We start from the raw sequence: 22,476 nt of genomic DNA on the forward strand, positions 1-22,476 counted from the left end.
TAAGTTTTAAAATCTCTATATCAGACTTCTACTAATGCAGACTGCCCTCCCCTCAGTGCATCTAGGAAGGAAGTATACTTTAGTATATAGGACACAAAGACTAATATACTAAGCAAGGAGGAAAGAATTAGCAAGTTAATTGCTCTTACTTGTGTGTTCACTTCCATCCTGGTGAAGAATTATTTGTTCAGTTCTGTCTGGAATGGAGGTGTCTACTTAGAAATATGTATCTTTGGGGCAGTAATTTATCATATGCATGATATAACTAGCTGATAATTCTAGATCTTATAACAAGGCAAACGCACAAACCATTAGCTTTGGGACCAGATGTGTAACTAAAAAGAAAATTCATGGTTTGCTAATATTATTCTCTGAGAAGGAGGTAGCAGGTGGATTTCAGCTTTTCAGTATGTCTTGGATGTGTTTGTGCTTTTTGTGTAATTGTTATTCACAAAGATGATGTTTATCACACATATATTATCCGATTGGAATTATCACCGACTATACTATCTGGAATAATGACTGTGTTGATTGTAATCCTTTTGCTGATGAACATGGGCTTGAACAATATAATACAAAAATCTAATCAGCACAGGCTAAGGTGCAAGTCATGCCGTAATAGGGAAGAAATTTTGTATCCTATTACAAGTTAATCAGTAAAGGAATGTTGCCTAAAAGCTTACATTATACATAATGGCCCGTCTCTGGGAACTCTGTCTCCCAGGTAATGAGCATTAAGCTAAAATACCTTTGTTTAGCCCGCAGAAAACATCCTGACCAGACCCACCAGTGAATGACTACAAGAAAGAAGAAACTAGCACATTCCCACCAAAGTCTGGCTGGAACCGGGACTTTACCCCCTCCCCTTTTAGTATAGAGGAAGCCTGAATTCTAATTCGGAGAAGATAGTTCTTTGGGACACTAGTCCACCATCTTCTCCGTCTACTGGCTTTCCTAGTAAAGTCTCTACTCCTTGCCTCAGCAACTTGTCTCTCAGTTTATTGTCCTATCCTGGGGTGCGTAGTACGAGCTTGGACTCAGTAACAATGCTATCATTAGGTATTAACCAGCTTGCTTTCCAAAAAAGCAGCTAGTAAGTATTCACTGGTGCTTACTGAATAGTGAGTTGAGGACATGGACAATCACTAGATACTTAGAGTGGTCTTTACCATTATTTCCTTGTGACAGGATTGTCAGCTTTGTGGAGGCACCATGGTGGGTCTCAAAGAAGTATCATCTGCTCTACCCTCCAGAACAACCGTAGCAACCTAAATATAAAACATAGAATATAAATCAACTACTTCTGTTCTAATAATTCTGACATGGAATTGGAAGAGCAGTTGGAGACATCACTGAAGAGTAGATGTGAGGCTTGAAACAGACCTTAAAAGAGAGAAAGAAATGATCAAATGAGAGGTAGACATGTGGGGTGTATCTGAGACCTGCAGTAGGATCCTGCCATAAACAGCTTGCATGCTGTTGAAGTAAATTTGGGGTCCCATTAAATATCTTCTTTTTTTTAAAATAAATTTATTTTTATTTATTTTTGGCTGCGTTGGGTCTTCGTTGCTGCACGCAGGCTTTCTCCAGTTGCGGTGAGCAGGGGCTACTCTTCGTTGCGGTGCGCAGGCTTCTCACTGTGGTGGCTTCTCTTGTTGCAGAGCACGGGCTCTAGGTGTGCAGGCTTCAGTAGTTGTGGCGCATGGGCTTAGTAGTTGTGGTGGACAGGCTCAGTTGCTCCACAGCATGTGGGATCTTCCCGGACCAGGGCTCGAATTCGTGTCCACTGCATTGGCAGGCGGATTCTTAACCACTGCGCCACCAGGGAAGCCCTAAATATCTTCTTTATGTTATCCTCAGGGTAAAATATATATAAACACTGACAGATACTTTTTTTTAAAGGCCAGCTGCTATTGCTTGTAGATGGGCATTGACGTGCACACAGAATGCCCAGGTGTGGTTGCTGAGCTGTCATCCTGCAACTCCTGTTTTCCAAGGCAGAGAAGCGCCACTACAATGTGTTCTTTTACAGCCCAGACTGGTACTAACATACAGGGGGTACATTTTAGGATTTGGTCTCTGTGTTTTGTTTGGGGTTCGTGGTAATTTGGGATGAGTGTCCTCATGGACTTTTTCACATGATATGGTTCAGAACCTGTTGTCTGATCTATCCTGGTCAGTTTCAGCCCAGGATGTGACTTTTGTCTCCCCCTCTGGATTGTGGACCCCAGGACCACATCTCACTCTTTTGTTGCATCCTCTTCCACACCTTGCCTGGTGCCAGGCCCAGAGGGATGCACCCTAAACCTGAATCAAATTGCAAAGCCAAACAGATGCCAGTGGAAGGATTTGGTGGGTTTAATAGCAACTATGAACTTGGGAAGCTAGGGAGTAAGGGAGAATGAATCTTTCCTATTATTCAAATTGTCAGAGTTGCTTTCCTTCCATATTCTTGTGTTGAAATCACTGCTAGAAACCTTTCTTGTCTAAAACAGGTAAGTAACCACCTTCAAACAGACAGGGGGTCTCTCGAAAGCTGCCAGGACCATATGTAGAGTTTTAATGGCAATAGGCCACTGATACTTTTTTCTTCCATTCCACCTGGGGAAAAGTCCCCCAAGCCCACTTTACTCTGAGGCCAATGGACAGATAGGCGAAGGTCCACCTGGCAGTGTGGGCTGCTGGAGGGCGGACGTGGCTACTGAGTGTCTCAGAGCTGACTGCATGGAAGACAGCCCAGGCCTGGCTCTCTCATCACACATAGGACCAGGACAGGTCTGCCCACCCAGCCTGAGCCTCCCTGTGTGGCATCGCCAAGCTGGGGGCTATTTCCTCCCCTGCAGACCTGGAAGCAGTGAGTCTGACAGTGACAGCAATCTGCCCTGACAGTCGGGTCCCAACACAGGTGGGAAGACCGAAACACCTGCCCCTTCCCGTGAGTACTGGGGTAGACGTGCAGCAGTGACGCCCCTTCCAGAAGCAAGGATGCCTTCTTACCCCTTTGGTGACATTTGCCTCTTGCACAAGGGGCACTGCCCTGGGAAGGGCACGTGCCTTAGATCATATAGTCGCCGGCAGTGGGGGACTCTTGGTCTGTGGCTCTAACCCACAGCTTTGCCCATTGGACCACACCACCTCCCTACTGCCTGTCACCTGTGCTATCATCAGCTCCAACTGCTCTATCTAGAGAGTGCTTCTCTCTCATTCTCCCTTTTCTTTTTTTGTTCCCTGGGTCTATTTGTTTTTGTTTCTTGTTTATTTTGTTTCAGGCACATTTGTTGGGGAAGTGGGCCGGGGAGGCCCCAGATACCTGGGCTGGGTGGACTGCTATCTCCGGTTGACACATCTGCCTGCAGGGCTCGCTCCTCCCTCACAGCTGGCAGCTGCCGCCACCGGGAGATGGCTGCGACTTGGAATCTGCAGCGGCCCAGCTGAGGGCTGGCTCCCCGCCCCTGCAGATGGTGGAGATGACGCCTCTGGAGTGCCAAGCCTCCCCCACGTCACCCCAACACACGCAGGGCCCTGCAGCCCATTTCTTCTCTCCTCGTGTGGTTTCTTCTCGCTGCTCCTTGGTCAAGAACGAGAGGAAAGACTCCGAGGCTGCACCCTGTTATTATGCAACAGTCATCAACATCCTCGAGCTCTAAGTCAGGGGTCAGGAATGAACCCCAAAGTAGGCATCACTGGGGAGAACTGAACACACCTGCTCTGGTTTGGGCAGGGCAGGCGGAGGGGGACGTGGAGCCCGAGAGCCTTCCCGTCCGCCTCCCGTGCCTCCGTTTCCCCATCTGAACCATCTTCTCCAAAACAACTTACTGCTCTCAGAGCAAAAGATTTGGAAGAACCTGAAACATTTAAAGGAAAAAATCACGCACAATTCTGCCATTAATATCTTGCTGTTTTCATCTACCTTTTTTATATAACTGAATCACCCTGCCTATGCAATTATGGATCCTGTTTTTAAACCACAACCTTTCCATAATGAACAAGTCATACATGTTCATTATGGAACATTCAGAAAATTCAAACACAAAGAAGGAAAATGACTTTTTGTTGCTCCCTTGAGAAATAACAAACAGTAATGTTTTGATGTTGTCTTTCTGGTCTTTTTAATAAGCATGATATACCAAAAGGAAAAATAACGCACAGTATTCATACTTTCCATACTTTGGGGCAACTTTTCCTTTTTCCCTTAACTCAGCATGAATAATTTTTATATTATTATATGTTCTTTTGCCTCATTTATGATGAGAGAACATACAGATGTGCTATATTTTATTTAACCAATCTCTATTGTTAGTCCTTTGGTTTGGTTCCAGTTTTTCCCCACCAATAACAGGGCTAATTGTAGCTAAATGTTTCCCCCAGTTCTGTATTAACTCCTCTGAATACCCCAGGCCTGGCACCCTCATAGATTATGGGGAGATCGTGCCTGATAACATGTCTGAAATTACTTTGAGAAATATGTACATTGCTGCACATCTGTGAAGGGTTATTGTTTGTCAGTTAATCCAGGGAGTAGGTGGTGTTGGTGGAAATGGTGCATGTATTAAGCAAAGAATAATAATAAAATCAGACACTTAACATGGTACTTCCCATGTGCCAGGTACTGTTCCAAGAGCTTCACATTATTTTTAACGTGTTTAATTCTTAAAACAACCCTATGAGGTGAGTACTATTAATTAACTTAAATTTATTTTTTAAATTTATTTTACTGAAGTATAGTTGATTTACAATGCTGTGTTAATTTCTGCTGTACAGCAAAGTGATTCAGATATATATAGATATAGATATTCCTTTTTTTTTTTTTTTTTTTTGCTGTACGCGGGCCTCTCACTGTTGTGGCCTCTCCCGTTGCGGGGCACAGGCTCCGGACGCGCAGGCTCAGCGGCCACGGCTCACGGGCCCAGCCGCTCCGCGGCATGTGGGATCCTCCCGGACTGGGGCACGAACCCGCGTCCCCTGCCTCGGCAGGCGGACTCTCAACCACTGCGCCACCAGGGAAGCCCCAGATATAGATATTCTTTTCCATATTCTTTTCCATTATGGTTTATCAGAGGATATTGAATATAGTTCCCTGTGTAATACAGTAGGACCTTGTTGTTTATCCATCCTATATATGATAGTTTGCATCTGCTAATCCCACACTCCCACTCCATCCCTCCCCCACCCTACCCCCGCTTGGCAACCACAAGTCTGTTCTCTATGTCTGTGAGTCTGTTTCTGTTTCACAGATAAGTTCATTTGTGTCATATTTTAGATGCCACATATAAGTGATATCATATGATATTTGTCTTTCTCTTTCTGACTTACTTAGTACGATAATCTCTAGGTCCATCCATGTTGCTGCAAATGGAATTATTTCATTCTTTTTATGGCTGAGTAGTATTCCATTGTATATATGTGCCACATCTTCTTTATTCACTCATTGTCGATGGACATTTAGGCTGTTTCCACGTCTTGGCTATTGTGAACAGTGCTGCTATGAACATAGAGGTCCATGTATCTTTTTGAATTATAGTTTTGTCTGGATATATGCCCAGGAGTGGGGTTGTTGGATCATATGGCAACTCTATTTTTAGGTTTTTGTGGAAACTCCATACTGTTCTCCATGGTGGCTGCATGAATTTGCATTCCCACCAACAATGTAGGAAGATTCCTTTTTCTCCACACTCTCCCTAGCATTTGTTATTCGTATTTTTTCATGATGGCCATTCTGACCAGTGGGGGGTGGTCCCTCATTACAGTTTTAATTTTCAAAATCAAAATCTCTAATAATTAGAGATGTTGAGCATCTTTTCATGGGCCTGTTGGCCCTCTGAATGTCTTCTTTGGAGAAATTTCTATTTAGGCTTTCTGCCCATTTTTCAATTGGGTTGTTTGTTTCTTTGTTGTTGAGTTGTATGAGCTTAATTATCTTGGCTTTTAGATGAGGATATTGAGGCACAGAGAGGTTGAGTGTCTTGCCCAAGGTCACAGAACTAGGAAGTGGTGGAGCTGGGATTCTAAGCCAGTCTGGCTTCCAAGTCTCTGCATGTAACCCTCTCTTAAGAAGCCAGTCCCCCTGAGTGTGGGCAACTGGGAAATGGGGGGTAGTGGTAGGATAGGTATGAACCATGATTTAGTGCACCCATGGAGTCCCACGTGATGGTAATAGGCACCTGACCCAGCATACCTTAAGGGAGCTCATCAGCCTTCAGGCTCTGCCTCAAAGATCAGAGCACTTGGATAACAGCACAGAAGTGATTATTCAAAACAAGATGTTATCTTTTAAGGGACACTCTATATTTAGGAATAAAATGACGTGATGTGTTTTGTTTGCTTCGAAATAACGCTGGTTGGGGGCAGGGTGGGGGGGTGCATAATGAACAGATGGGGTGTAAGTAATGCAAAATCAGCTGCGAGTTGAATTTGTTGAAGCTGAGTGGTCTGACTGGTGGATCTGTGGGGGCTCTCTCTTCTCTTGTATTTGCTGGAAATTTGCCATGCTAAAACATTTTTAAAACATCTCAAGTCATTAGATAGTTCATGAATGATCTTTGAGGGGATATTCCAACCCGGAGTGTAAAGGTTCAGAGTAGAACATAAAGACAAACACACCTCTTTATTGGGTTTCTTATTTATTATTATTTAAAAATAATGTTTTCTTTCTTTCTTTCTCTCTTTCTTTCTCCCTTCCTTCCTTCCTTTTCTTTCTTTCTTTCTTTCTCCCTTCCTTCCTTCCTTCCTTTCTTTCTTTCTTTTCTTTCTTTCCTTTCCCCCAGTATTGACCAGTTTGCAGAAACATCCCCAAAGGATCCAGCTCTTCACTGACAATGCATGGAATGAGAGTTAGAGGTTTGTTCATTCATTCAAGAACTGTATCTTCATCTTGAGTACAGGGATGAGCTGTGAGGGATACGGCTGAGTTTGGGAGAAAAGATACACAAAGGAAATGTTAACCACACAAGGTAAGCATTCAGCAAATGTCTCAAACCTTAGCGGAGGCTAAGGGGGTAAGGGAGGAGGGCGTGGGTTGTGTCCCCCTGCCCAGGGCTTAGAGTTCCTGAGGGAGGGACAGCTGAGCCCGGAGCCTGGAGAGCTCTCTATTTCCTCACTCCCATCCTTCCCATCTGAGTGCCCTAGGACTCAGGACCGTACAAGGGGTCAGGACTCTACATTTTGCAAAGGGAGACCTACTTTTCAGCTGGCTGAACCAAAGCAAGAAAGCACCTCTCTTTCAACACCATCGCTCATCCTTATATGGTGGCAAACTTTCCGACAAATCTGGCTGCTGTGTATTTTTTCAGTGACTTAAATTGCCAGGAAGGCTAGCAGTGTATGGTATGTACGTAATCTACTCCAAAATGGATTTTACATGATAAGAGATAGATTAATAGAGAACAAAGCCCCCCGAAAGGTGAGGTGGGCCGGGCCTACGGACAATGAACTAGTGGAAGAAACATCTGTGTGCTCCGGAAGATCCTAGCTCTCTTAGGATCACATGCTCATCTTCTACCAATGAAAGCTCAGTGAGGTTCCACCCTCCCCCACTCCCTCGTCCTGCCTTCTCGCTCCCTTGAAAGAGAGTGTTTAGTTTCCGACTTAACTCACTATGGTCTATGCCAGGATTTAGGGCAAAACAGAAAACTGAGATCCGGAGCTCTGTAATTAGGCCTCCTCGTGGTTTTCAAGCAGGGCCGATCTGTGAATATGCCTGAATTTTCCGGTCTGGAGGCAGCAGGAGACGGCTGATCAGACGCGGCTAGTGAGGCCCCCAGTTTTCCTGATCTGCCCCCGCTGTTGTGGCATATGACCACAGCTCAAGAGCTGGGTCGCCGCAGCCTCCTGCCCGCGCCTGCGCAGTTGGCCTGGGGTGCTGACAGCACTGCTCCGTAGGGGAGGGAAAGGGAAAGGTGAGCCGGGAGGAGAGCATGTCAGGAGTCAGGCTCTCTATGGATTAGAGGAGCTGCCAGGAGGGCCCGATTGAGGCAGAGCCCAAGGGTACTAGGTGCAGAGTAATTGGGGTCCTGAGGTCCTGAGTTAATTTCCATTTTTCACAGACGGGCACACACGTTAGAATAGACAAGACAGAAATGTAAGCTGTCACTGCTCCCAACCAATCCTAAGAAGCAAGACTGAAAGGGGGCAAAAGCTCAATTTCTCAAAAGCTGTCTACTGGGGCAGAGACCTATGCCTGGAGCAAGGCACTCCCCAAAGTGATGCATCCTGGGGTTTCTTCACTGATGGGCAGGCACTCACTTTTCCTGGGCACAGAAGTTTTCGTGGCACCCTTAATTCCACAACCTGGATTCTTCCAGATTTTACATGGAAAGGCCTTCTTCCCCCCTTATTCTTGGCTTTAAAGACTCCTCCCAAATTTCACCAGTCTGCTAGGAGTTCATTTTTACCGGTGAGATCTGTTCTCTTGCTTATGTGAAAAGGACCAAAACTATTTCCTGATGACAAGGCCAAATAGCTGTAGCTTGAGTCTGTTATCTCAAACCTGAATGTAACCTGAGGTGCATTCATTTTTAAAAAAATGCCAAGTAAGGAATGAAGTTCTCCCAACTTAACTGCACTGGTCAGATGCAACCTGGAGAATTATGTTAACTTCTGCATTTCACCTTTAAGAGAAATGTTGGCTATTTTATAATACTTCCAGAGGAGAGATCAAGAACTATGTCCCAAAAGGACTGATCAGGAATGACAAGTCTGTGGAAGATAAAACTGAAGGGGACAGGAGAACCAGCTCCAAAGCAGAGAAGGCCAATGTTGGCTCAAAAAATCAGAACCAGGGCAAAGGGTGGGGGAGGGGAATGCTGAGAGACAGATTTTGACTTTATAGCAGCCAGAGCCTTTTAATAATTAGGCTATTTAAACATGGGAAGGGCTCAGTGAGGTAGTAAGTCAAGGCCTAGTCAGGCAGTAGCCAAGCAGAGGCTGGACAGCCACTCCTAGGAGAAGTGCTACAGGGGGATTCCTGCATTGGGCAGGAAACCAGCTCTAAGATTCTGTTATTTTGTAACTCTCTGAAAGGTAGGTCCTATACATCATAAATTAGATTAGGGGATAGACTAAAAAATTTCAGTGGCTTCTTAAAAACATTTAGAGTTTTGTTTATAGAAATGAAAAATGAATGAAAGTAAAAAAATGAAAACCATGGGTCATTTTTTTAGGCTCCTTTCAGCATTTTGATTTCATGTGTCTTTGTGTTCCTCTTAATTTCAGATCCTGTTTTCTTTCTTTTACTTCTACCTATATGTCCTTTTATTCTCTCTATCTCTCCTTTTACACAGAAGATTTTCATTTATTCCATGGGTGGCAGGTCTTTGTATCATATTGGAGGAATTTAAGGTCTGGTTATTTGGAAATGATTAGAGTAAAATATCTATAATATCTTACCTACCCTGGTGAGTGTTTCTTTGTACTTTTTCTCTCTTCTCCAACCACATATTTTGGTCAAGACCACGTTTGGGTTTAAGAAAAATCATTAATGCTCATAATATTATGAGTAAAGGAAAAGAAAGTAGAATTGCCAGAATGATTCTGGAGGAATACACATGCAAGTACAACCAAACTAATCTTGAAAAAAAAAAAGGAAAAAAAAAAGAAAAGAAAGAAATAATAAGGACTTTCCATAAAACTAGAATTGCATACACCATAATTACAATAACTGATATAATGCTGGGAAAATGACACTCATTGATTAAAACTGAAAAGTCCAGAAAGAGACTCAAATCAATATATAATTAAAGTCCCATTTAAAATCTGTAAGAAAAAAGGTGACTTTCATGAAATGATGAACTCTTTGGAAAAGAAGAGGGTACCCCCAAATTTCATAAATAAAACCATGGAAGACACCTGAAACATTGTAAATCAACTATACTTCAATAAAAAAATAATAAAACCATGGAAGTACTGGGGAAAAGTATAGGTGAACATTTGTATGTTCTTTGGGGAAAAGACTCTTAAAAATAAAAAACACCCAAGAAAGTATCTGAAATAAAAAATATTGATACATCTAATTTTAAAATGTGCATCAAAACCACAATAAACCATATAGGCAAATAGCAAAACAAAAAGGAAAGTATTAACAACATACATGAAAAATCGTTAATGTCATAATACATAAAAATCTCTTACTAATCAATAAGATTAGGAGGACTGTCTCAATAGAGGACAGAGCAAAGCACGAGAATAGTAAATCAACTCAGAAGAAACACAAGTGTCCAATGAACATGTGGCAATTGAATCTTGGACTGATGGCAAATTAAAGCTATGAGATGCTATTTTTTTTTTGTCTATCCATTGGACAACATACTTTTGTTTAATGTAAACATTTAGCATTGACTTCAGTTTGGGAAACAAGACATTCTCATGTACTGATGTGTGTGAATTGATGCAACCTTTCGGGCAGCATACTTGGCAATATATCTCAGAAACCTTGAAAATATTCAGTCCTCTTTGACAAAGGAAGTCCACTTAGAAGAATTTTTTTCTAAAGAAATCACTAGGGCTGGGCTTCCCTGGTGGCGCAGTGGTTGAGAGTCCGCCTGCCGATGCAGGGAACACGGGTTCGTGCCCTGGTCCGGGAGGATCCCTCGTGCCGCGGAGCGGCTGGGCCCGTGAGCCATGGCTGCTGGGCCTGCGCGTCCAGAGCCTCTGCTCCGCAACGGGAGAGGCCACAACAGTGAGAGGCCCGCATACCGCGCAAAAAAAAAAAAAAAAAAAAAAAAAAAAGAAATCACTAGGGCTGTATGCTAAGGGTCAGCTGTAGGAATGTTTGTATCGAACAGAAACTAGAACCAATCTAAATGTCTAATGGTCCAATAGTGACCATTTAATCAATGTCGACATGTCCTATGTAGCCATTAAAAATGTTGTAGAAGACAATAAATGCTGGAGAGGGTGTGGAGAAAAGGGAACCCTCCTACACTGTTGGTGGGAATGTAAATTGGTGCAGCCACTATGGAGAATGGTATGGAGGTTCCTCAAAAAACTGAAGGTAGAGTTGCCCTATGATCCAGCAATCCCACTCCTGGGCATATATCCAGACAAAACTAATTCATAAAGATACATGCACCCTTATGTTCATAGCAGCACTATTCACAATTGCCAAGACATGGAAACAGCCTAAATGTCCAACGACAGATGAATGGATAAATAAGATGTGGTGTATATATATATATATATATATATATATATATATACACAAAGGACTACTACTCAGCCATAAAAAAGAATGAAATAATGCCATTCGCAACAACATGGATGGACCTAGAGATTATCATACTAAGTGAAGTAAGTCAGAAAGAGAAAGACAAATATCATATGATATCAGTTATCTGCGGAATCTAAAATACAACACAAATGAACTTATCTATGAAACAGAAACACACAGACGTAGACAACAAACTTGTGGTGGTCAAGGGGGAGGGGGTGGGGGAGGGAATGGAGTGAGAGTTTGGGATTAGCAGATGCAAGCTATTATATGCAGGATGGATAAATAACAAGGTTCTACTGTATAGCACAGGAACTATATTCAATATACTATGATAAGTCATAATGGAAAAGAATATGAAAAAGAATGTATATATATATATGTATAACTGAACCACTTTGCCGTAGAGCAGAAATTAATACATTGTAAATTAACTATACTTCAATAAAATTTTTTTAAAGTGCTGTAAAAGAACATGGAAAGATGTTCATAGTGTATGTTTCTGTATATTTCTGTTGCTGTTGTTGAAATAACTGCCATTTATTTATTTTGTTCAAGTTGGTTTGTTTTTTAAAAAATGGTATACGGGGATATCAGCTAGGTGGTTTGTGACCACCTAGAGGGGTGGGATAGGGAGGATGGGAGGTGGGGAGACGCAAGAGGGAAGAGATATGGGAACATATGTATATGCATAACTGATTCACTTTGTTGTAAAGCAATTATACCCCAATAAAGATGTTAAAAATAAATAAATAAATAAAGAATAAAAAATGGTATACACTTTGAGTAAAAGAAGCGAGATTTAGTCTGGCAGCTTAAAGAGCTGGAGCAGAATTGTGGCTGCAGGGTGCCTTTGGTCTCAAACCATCCTCCTGGACACAACCGCAAAGCACTCAGCCTCTGGCCTGGAGACCTGCTGGACACGCTCTGCGTTTTGCAAGCTCTGTGTTGGTGTTACATGGTGCACCAGGGCTGGAAGAATGGACTAAGGGTGAAGTGGAGCAGCTGGCAGCCCTCTTGGGAACTCCTCCCTGTCAGGTGGCTTCTGTTCCATGTCCTCCAAGCCTGGAGCTGTGCAACGCCCTGGACGGTTAATCAAGGCAAATCCAAGAGCTGTCTCACCCTCTAGTTTACAGTAAACATGCCTTCAGGCACAAGTGCCCAAGAGCTGGACAGTGATGCCAGAGCAGGCACTGGGGAGCCAGCATCTTTTAGGAGAGACTCTTTGTTTTCCCCTCTCTTCCCCTTCCCTCCTCACCCCTCCCCTCCTCAGCCCTTTCCTCTATCTCCCCCTCTTCCCCCTTCCTTCCTATCCCCTTCTATATCCTCCTTTAGGGATAGGCCTGAGGCTAGTACAATTTGGGAGAGGAGAACCTCTTTAAGAAAATAAGTACACAATTATGAAATCAAATTCAAGTACAGGACCTTGAAGGGTTTTGTCTAAGTGAGAGGCCTGAACTTAAGCTTCATAAGCTTCATGGTAAATCCACCTTTAATCCTGAATCTGGTTTTTACTGTTTGCATGAATTTCCTTTTAGCTTGTATTATGTATGTTTTCCTAAGCTACGTTCGTTAAATATTGTTTTACATATTTTAAGCTTTATGTAAATACCATTTATGTAAATAGTATTCTCCATGAACTTTTTATACAGATTGTTTTTCTTACTCAACATTACATTTGGGAAATTTATCCATATTGATACGCATAACTTTAGTTCCTTTTAATTGCTATGTTCCATCACGTGACTCAGAATGTATCTACTCTCCTGCTGCAGTTTTTCAGTAAAAACAGCAGGTTATAAAACAAAAGCAGGTTGTAAATGCGAGCGCGCGCGCACACACACACACACGCACACACACACACACACACACACACACACACACACGGCAGAGCAAGTAAATCAGTGTCATTTTGTTGTAAGACTAGAATAGAACTAGGTCAAAAAAACATGATTTAAAAAAGAATCCAGGGCTTCCCTGGTGGCGCAGCGGTTGCGCGTCCGCCTGCCGATGCAGGGGAACCGGGTTCGCGCCCCGGTCTAAAAAAAAATAAAAAAGAATCCAGAAATAATCTTAGAAAATTGGTATATAATACAGACAGCATTTCAATTCAGCAGGCAAAAATGGACTACTTAATAAATTGTATTGAGAGAATCGGCTATATGTAGACAAAATAAATAAAAGCAATCTCTAACTTACATGATACACAAAATTATAATTTAGATGAATTAAAAACCTGAACCCTCAAAATACAAATTTTAAAGTATTAGGGAAAAAAGTATAGGGAAATATCATTAAGATCCCATGGAAAGGGGAACCCTAAATAAGTCATGGAAAGCAAAACTCATATAGTAAAAGACCGAACAATTTAAATTAAATTAATGAATAAATATCATCTAAGTTGTAAAAAAAGGAACTGTATAATAAAAGATACCCTAACATAGAAAACAAACTTACAGTTACCAAAGGGGAAAGGCAGGGGGAGGGATAAATTAGAAGTTTGGGATTAAAATTTACACGCTACTGTATATAAAATAGATAACCAACAAGGACCTACTGTACAGCGCAGGGAACTATATTCAATGTCTTGTAATAACCTATAATGGAAAAGAATCTGGAAAAAAATGTATATGTATAATTGAATCATTTTGCTGTACGTCTGAAACTAACACAACATTGTAAATCAACTATATTTCAATAAAAGTTTTTTAAAAAATACCAAAAAATTTAAAAAAAGATACCCCAAACAACATAAAAGCCAAGCTGAAGACTGGGAGAAAAATTTGCAACTTATGTAACAAAGAATGAGTATAACAGATATATGTGGGGAAAACAAACAAACAAGCACTCTTTAGAAAAATGAGCAAGGGATATGAATAGGCAATTCATAAAAGAGGAAAAACATGTAAGGAGATGCTCAAACACAGTTTTTCTCAGGCAACTACTAAGGAAAAAGTTGAAGAGATGCTGTTTTACACCTAATGTACTGACCACCTGAAAATGTCTGGTAGGTGAAGGGTCACTGAGACTGCTGGGAAGTGCGAACTTCTCGATTCCATTTTCATACTCCAAGATGATGCAGCCCCTTGAGAGGCAACGTGGGCATAACCTTGGATCCACAATTTCTTCTTGTAGGAATTTAGAATCTTGAAATATGGAAAAGACACATAAGACATTTACTGCAACATTGTTGGAGTTAGAGAAAAATTGTTAACAATCCTAAGTATCCACTAAAAGGAGAGGATAATAAGTAAAATACGGCATAGAGGGTGAGAGGGTGAGACAGCTCTTGGATTTGACTTGATTAACCGTCCAGGGCCTTGCACAATGGAATACTATTCAGCAGTTAAAACAAATTCACTTGATCAATATATTAACACGATTAGATTTCCAAAACACTGTTAAATCGTAAAATCATACTTATAGTATGATGCCTTTTATGTAAATGCAACACACAAATACATCAACATATTGTATGATTATAGGATTCTGGAAGGAAGCACACCAAACTCCCAAGAGTGGTTGGTCACTTGGACAGAAGGAAAGGTCTGGGATTTATGAGAGGTGGTCAATGAGAAATTTAGTTATATATATGATGCTTTAATTTTGTTTAAAAGGTGCATGTATTTATGTACTTCTTGTTCAATTAAAATAATTTAAAAGATAAAAGATTAGAAGGATGTATGTTCACAGTGATAACTCTTGGAATGAAATTATAAATTTTACTTTGTTCTTTTTTTCTTTTCAGAGTGATAACTCTTGGAATGAAATTATAAATTTTACTTTGTTCTTTTTTCTTATCTGTGTTTCCTAAAAGGTCCACAAGGTTTGCCCATCACATTTGTAATAAGAAACCAGTTATTGGGAGAAGCCACTCCCGATCGCGTCTGGGTTTTTGAGAAGATTCTCTGTTAGTTCGGTGAAGGGGAGAGAAGATGAATAATCTTTCATTTAGTGAGCTATGTTGCCTCTTCTGCTGTCCACCTTGTCCAGGGAAAATTGCTTCAAAATTAGCATTTTTGCCACCTGATCCAACTTACACGCTGATGTGTGATGAAAGTGGAAGCCGCTGGACGTTACACCTATCAGAACGAGCAGACTGGCAATATTCTTCTAGAGAAAAAGATGCTATTGAGTGTTTCATGACTAGAACCAGTAAGGGCAACAGAATTGCCTGCATGTTTGTGCGTTGCTCACCCAATGCCAAACACACTTTACTCTTTTCACACGGAAATGCTGTTGATCTTGGTCAGATGAGCAGCTTTTACATAGGACTGGGATCACGGATTAATTGTAATATATTCTCATATGATTATTCTGGATATGGTGCAAGTTCTGGGAAACCAACAGAGAAGAACCTCTATGCAGACATAGAAACTCCTTGGTTTGCTCTTAGGACAAGATATGGCATTCGCCCTGAAAATGTGATTATATATGGCCAAAGTATAGGGACAGTACCATCTGTGGATCTTGCTGCTTGGTATGAGAGTGCTGCTGTTATTCTTCATTCTCCTTTGACCTCAGGAATGCGAGTCACTTTTCCTGATACCAAGAAGACCTACTGTTTTGATGCATTCCCAAACATTGACAAAATCTCTAAGATTACCTCTCCAGTATTAGTAATTCATGGGACTGAAGAGGAAGTCATTGACTTTTCACATGGCCTCGCATTGTTTGAGCGTTGCCAAAGACCTGTGGAGCCTCTGTGGGTTGAAGGGGCAGGTCACAATGATGTGGAACTTTATGGACAGTATCTTGAAAGATTGAAACAGTTTGTGTCACAGGAACTGGTAAATTTGTAAAATATTCTGAAAATTTGCATACTGGGTTTTCTTTCTTGCTCAACTGCACTCTTTGGTAAATAACATAAAACCTGAAGGTTTTGTTTGCAAATCCTATCAGTTGCCTTCATAAATGTACAGGTAATGATTTGTTAACAGACTTAATGAAGGTTTTAATTACCAAACTAGAAACTGGAAATAACAGTATCATGCAGTCAGGCTGTGTAATTTATATTTTTTCTGTGAATTTTTTTTTTAAACATCAAGATGAGTACTGTATGAAATTTTAACTCTATAAGATCAAATGCTATGAAAGTATTGCCAAATGCTTTTGCATATCAGAAACAAATTTATAAATATTTTTAAAACATCTCAATGTACTAAATCTTATCCTGGTATACAAATGTAATATTCTTTCAATAAAAAGCTGTATATCTAAAACAATTAAAGTGCTCAGAATAAACTGTATGAAAACATGCAAGTTCACTAAAGATGACCTAAACCCTGTTGTACAGGGATAGAGATTTAAAGATTATTTTATTGTAAAATACATTGAATTTTCTGTATTCCCTGGTTATCATACATTTTCTCCTTTAAAAAAAAATGATGTAAGTCTTAATTTTTGTGCCATTTGTTAATTTACCCACTAGTTACCTTGCAAATGAGAAGTCACAATAGCACTGAATTTTAACTAGTTTTGATTTATAAGTTTGGTTCTGTGAGGCAACTATTTAAAATTTTCATTTTAGTAATTTAAAAGGCATTTAGAGCTTCAAGAATAATTTTGTACGCAATGTTGTTTTAAATTTTGACTAATCTCGTAGAAATGCAATATTGTCACTATTAGAAAAACTGAAAGTCCATTAGATGTTCTTTCAGACCACAAACAGACTGGCTATTTGATCCCTTTTCACTTTGACTACTTTTAAGAATAGGACCTGTTGTTTTGGATTACTATCTGAGAACTTCCTGGATTTACTCCTGGATGCGGGAGATAAGAAAACGTTTAATTCATAACTTTTATATTAACGAATGTAGTGAAAAAAATAAAGTTCACACAAAAACTAAGCTGCCTTTCCTTGAATGAATCCTGCTTGAATAAAACAGTGAAAGAAAAATCAAAATAAAATTAATGGTATGTAGTCTAATTTGTAAATGAATGAATATTGAAACAATACATACTGTGGATATATTTGAAGGCCTTATGTAGTTTTAATTGTTCTGCTTGTTCTGTGGTTATGTCTAAGACTATAGTGTATGATTCTCTTCCAAGTATATCAAGTATTGTGAATGCTTTGGTTCAGATGTGTCAAATTAACAGTAAAACAAAAATATGCCACTCAGCTGTGCTTGTTTTCCTTCTTCCATGCTCCTCACTCCCTACTTACTACAAGGACTAAAAGAAAAAATACCATTCATCTTTATAGTGTATAGATCTATAGTTTTCTAAATTTTATTATTCCTTCTTTCTTTTAGAGAGGTTTTTCCTTCTCAAGATTGTCTTAAAGCCTACATGTTTCCTTCTTTGTACAACATATACCCCAGAGTTTAACTGTTTTCTTTGATCGCCTGGGAAAATCAAAATATTGATCACACTAATTCAGTATTCAATCATTCATTCAACAGATACTTATTGAATGTTTAAATCATTCAAAACCCTATGCCAGATAAAGATAGACATCAACCTTGTCCTCACAGCCTTCACAGTATAACTGAGGAGAGTCACCTTATTGCACAAGTATTATTACTGTTTGTATAAGGCTGAAGGAGCTTTGTAGGGTATTATAATAGGTGAAAGGTACTCTTGAGGGAACATGGGAAGAAGGGCATGAGCTTTGAAGGATGACTAAGAAAAGACTGGGCCTGGGTGGCCCAAGGGAAACATTCCTGGCTGAGGGGAACAGTATGTGGAAGCCTAGAGGAAGGATGGTGCGTTTGAAATTAAGAACACTGGTCAGAGGTCAAGGGGAAATGATGTCAGAGGGATGAGGCTGGCAGCTGGCGAGCTAGTTAGGGACCCAATCACACATGATATCATTATCATTATTCTAGAAGTAGTAGAAAACCATTGAAAAAAATATGAAACTACACTTGTCAAGAGCTTATAGATGAAAAATATCTGGGGACTTCCCTGGTGGTGCAGGGGTTAAGAATCCGCCTGCAGTGCAGGGTACACGGGTTCTATCTCTGGTCCGGGAAGATCCCACATGCCGTGGAGCAACTAAGACCATAAGCCACAACTACTGAAGCCTGTGCATCTAGAGCCCGTTCTCCGCAACAAGCGAAGCCACCGCAATGAGAAGCCCGCCCACCACAAGGAAGAGTAGCCCCCGCTTGCTGCAACTAGAGAAAACCTGCACGCAGCAATGAAGACCCAACACAGCCAAAAATAATTTTTTTTAAAAAACTATGGAGCAGGGCTTCCCTGGTGGCGCAGTGGTTGCGCGTCCGCCTGCCGATGCAGGGGAACCGGGTCCGCGCCCCGGTCTGGGAGGATCCCACATGCCGCGGAGCGGCCTATATACAGTTTACTTAAGCAAGCTTTTAATATGCTCTTGAGGGTCAGCAGTTGATGGCGTGTAAGGTAATTGGGGGTAAGAAATGACCATAGGCAGATTAATAAACGGATAGCACTGATACATTGTACCTTCTACCTCATCTTTTTCCAGGTTATCTCCTTCTTTGTATTTAGGTTTTTTTGTTTGTTTGTTTGTTTTTGTTTTGGGGATCATCTCCTTCTTTGGAACTGACCCTTTGAACTCGCTTCTCTGCCATCTTCACCAGATCCTTTATCCTCCTGACCAGGATAATAGATTTGTAGCCAAATTCTGTGGTAGACTTTGCTAATTTATCACACATTCTTTGCCTGCTAAGCCCTGGGCATGCTCTCAGAATCCTCCTCAGTACAACATGTCATGGAGCCAATTAGAGTTAGCACTAAGGATGACACCTAATTGTCATTTCTGTTCTATCTGACTCTTGTTCCAGCCAGAGTAAGACATTAACTTATTCAGGCTATATTCATTTTGAAGGCCGAAAGTGAATAAAAACAGAATAACAAGTAAAGGTGCTTCCAATTAGCCAAGAGACATTTTTCTGCCTTTCCCTTACTCATCTTTTAAAGCCTTTCATGTCACTCCTACTCTTCTCTCTCTGTGCTGTTTCTTCTTCTTTCTACCTAATTAGTTTACACTGGGAAATTAACACATTTGTATTAAGCAATATAAACTAGATTTTGAATCAGTAATTAATGAAAAAGGCATTCCTTTCTTTCCATATGTACTCAACACTTTAGTCACTCTTCTGAGGTGATAGTTTCTCATTTTTTGGTATGATGAAGTACTATTTTTTCCTATCCTTTTATTTAGATTTTTTTGGAGAAAATTAGGTGCCACCAAACCTCTGGAAGGTGTTTGTTTTGAATGCCTTCTTCCTGGAACTAAGCAATGGTCTACTGCTAAAAAGAGATAGGAATTTGAGAAAGGATAATTAGAAGGAAATGCTGGTAGGGCAAACAAGTAGTACTTTATTTTGTTTCTGAGTTAATATGAGCTGTGGCTACTTTTAAAATATTGATGAAAAAGGCATAGGAGAAAGTGGACCATTTTTGAGTGTGTCAGCTCTACAGCCATTACTATGTTGAATGCCTTAACGATATCATTATATTTGTTCTTCACAACCACTCTGTTCATTGTAGGCATTGGCCTCATTTACTTATGAAGACAGTGAGGGTCAAAAAGGTAAATAATTTGCCCAAGGGCACACGGCTAGTAAGTGCTACCACAACTCTGACTTCAAACCTTATGCTCATTTCCATCTAACCATTTAGGAAATTTTCCTTGAGCAGATCTTTTTTCCATAATAATGCCTTCTTAATTTGGGCAATAATTTCATACATACATATATTCATATATACATTTTAATGTTTTACTGGTTATTTATTTAAGCCATTGGCACTATGGCTAACATAATAGGCTTCTGAGACAAATATGGCTAAAATAATAAGCTTCTGAGACAAATAGTGTTTTGAGCCCTTGAAGCAGTGTAGCCCAGTGATGTAGGACAATGACTGAGCCTGGTGTCAAATCCTGGCTCCCTCACTTCCTCACCTTGTGCAGGTTTCTTTTCTCAGACTACCATACAGGATTGCTTAGAGGATTAAACATGCTAATATGCATAGAACTCTTAGCACAATGCCTGACAAATAGTAAGTGCTATTATTATATATTTACTATATTACGTTAAATCCCTAGCTTCTCACGAGGTTCTGAGAATTTTCACTGAGTTACACAGAAATTACAAGCTAACTAAAGATATTTCATACCTACTATGTTGTTATTTGTGGAGAAATAACAAATGTATACCTCTACTCTCTGGTAAGAGTATCATTTTTCATATTTTGGTTAAGTATTATAAAATATCAACTACTATTTGCAACATGTCATATAGTATTTGAGTCTGTTTCCTGGTCAGGAATATTTGCCTCACCTCACGATTTAGTGTTTCTAGAAAGATGCCAAAAATCTATTTGGGAAAGCATACTTGATATAATAGTAGTAGACACTGTCCAGTAGTAGAATTTACTGGTGTCTTTGTTTTAACTTTTATTGTATGCAAATGCAGAATGGACATTCAATGATTAAAACATTGACTATTCTTTTCTTTTTCAGAAGATGAATAATCTTTCATTTAGTGAGCTATGTTGCCTCTTCTGCTGTCCACCTTGTCCAGGGAAAATTGCTTCAAAATTAGCATTTTTGCCACCTGATCCAACTTACACGCTGATGTGTGATGAAAGTGGAAGCCGCTGGACGTTACACCTATCAGAACGAGCAGACTGGCAATATTCTTCTAGAGAAAAAGATGCTATTGAGTGTTTCATGACTAGAACCAGTAAAGGCAACAGAATTGCCTGCATGTTTGTGCGTTGCTCACCCAATGCCAAATACACTTTACTCTTTTCCCACGGAAATGCTGTTGATCTTGGTCAGATGAGCAGTTTTTACATAGGACTGGGATCACGGATTAATTGTAATATATTCTCATATGATTATTCTGGATATGGTGCAAGTTCTGGGAAACCAACAGAGAAGAACCTCTATGCAGACATAGAAACTCCTTGGTTTGCTCTTAGGACAAGATATGGCATTCGCCCTGAAAATGTGATTATATATGGCCAAAGTATAGGGACAGTACCATCTGTGGATCTTGCTGCTTGGTATGAGAGTGCTGCTGTTATTCTTCATTCTCCTTTGACCTCAGGAATGCGAGTCACTTTTCCTGATACCAAGAAGACCTACTGTTTTGATGCATTCCCAAACATTGACAAAATCTCTAAGATTACCTCTCCAGTATTAGTAATTCATGGGACTGAAGAGGAAGTCATTGACTTTTCACATGGCCTCGCATTGTTTGAGCGTTGCCAAAGACCTGTGGAGCCTCTGTGGGTTGAAGGGGCAGGTCACAATGATGTGGAACTTTATGGACAGTATCTTGAAAGATTGAAACAGTTTGTGTCACAGGAACTGGTAAATTTGTAAAATATTCTGAAAATTTGCATACTGGGTTTTCTTTCTTGCTCAACTGCACTCTTTGGTAAATAACATAAAACCTGAAGGTTTTGTTTGCAAATCCTATCAGTTGCCTTCATAAATGTACAGGTAATGATTTGTTAACAGACTTAATGAAGGTTTTAATTACCAAACTAGAAACTGGAAATAACAGTATCATGCAGTCAGGCTGTGTAATTTATATTTTTTCTGTGAATTTTTTTTTTAAACATCAAGATGAGTACTGTATGAAATTTTAACTCTATAAGATCAAATGCTATGAAAGTATTGCCAAATGCTTTTGCATATCAGAAACAAATTTATAAATATTTTTAAAACATCTCAATGTACTAAATCTTATCCTGGTATACAAATGTAATATTCTTTCAATAAAAAGCTGTATATCTAAAACAATTAAAGTGCTCAGAATAAACTGTATGAAAACATGCAAGTTCACTAAAGATGACCTAAACCCTGTTGTACAGGGATAGAGATTTAAAGATTATTTTATTGTAAAATACATTGAATTTTCTGTATTCCCTGGTTATCATACATTTTCTCCTTTAAAAAAAATGATGTAAGTCTTAATTTTTATGCCATTTGTTAATTTACCCACTAGTTACCTTGCAAATGAGAAGTCACAATAGCACTGAATTTTAACTAGTTTTGATTTATAAGTTTGGTTCTGTGAGGCAACTATTTAAAATTTTCATTTTAGTAATTTAAAAGGCATTTAGAGCTTCAAGAATAATTTTGTACGCAATGTTGTTTTAAATTTTGACTAATCTCGTAGAAATGCAATATTGTCACTATTAGAAAAACTGAAAGTCCATTAGATGTTCTTTCAGACCACAAACAGACTGGCTATTTGATCCCTTTTCACTTTGACTACTTTTAAGAATAGGACCTGTTGTTTTGGATTACTATCTGAGAACTTCCTGGA

General features: G+C 39.9%; 2 protein-coding genes across 2 annotated transcripts; both read left to right on the forward strand.

The window, feature by feature from the left end:
- The first annotated feature begins 15,133 nt into the window (after positions 1 to 15,133).
- LOC112066742 (alpha/beta hydrolase domain-containing protein 17B-like) lies at positions 15,134 to 17,323 on the forward strand. The gene has a single exon (XM_055087328.1). It carries the CDS (start codon positions 15,139 to 15,141, stop codon positions 16,003 to 16,005), a length of 867 nt encoding a protein of 288 aa, XP_054943303.1. The 5' UTR covers positions 15,134 to 15,138; the 3' UTR covers positions 16,006 to 17,323.
- Positions 17,324 to 18,564: 1,241 nt separating this feature from the next.
- LOC112066728 (alpha/beta hydrolase domain-containing protein 17B-like) lies at positions 18,565 to 22,120 on the forward strand. Its single transcript, XM_055087327.1, has 2 exons — positions 18,565 to 19,724; positions 20,655 to 22,120. The coding sequence occupies exons 1-2, from the start codon at positions 19,701 to 19,703 to the stop codon at positions 21,522 to 21,524; spliced, it is 894 nt and encodes a 297-aa protein (XP_054943302.1). The 5' UTR covers positions 18,565 to 19,700; the 3' UTR covers positions 21,525 to 22,120.
- Positions 22,121 to 22,476: the final 356 nt, after the last annotated feature.

Source organism: Physeter macrocephalus, chromosome 9, assembly GCF_002837175.3.
Source record: "Physeter macrocephalus isolate SW-GA chromosome 9, ASM283717v5, whole genome shotgun sequence".
Lineage (NCBI taxonomy): Eukaryota > Metazoa > Chordata > Mammalia > Artiodactyla > Physeteridae > Physeter > Physeter macrocephalus.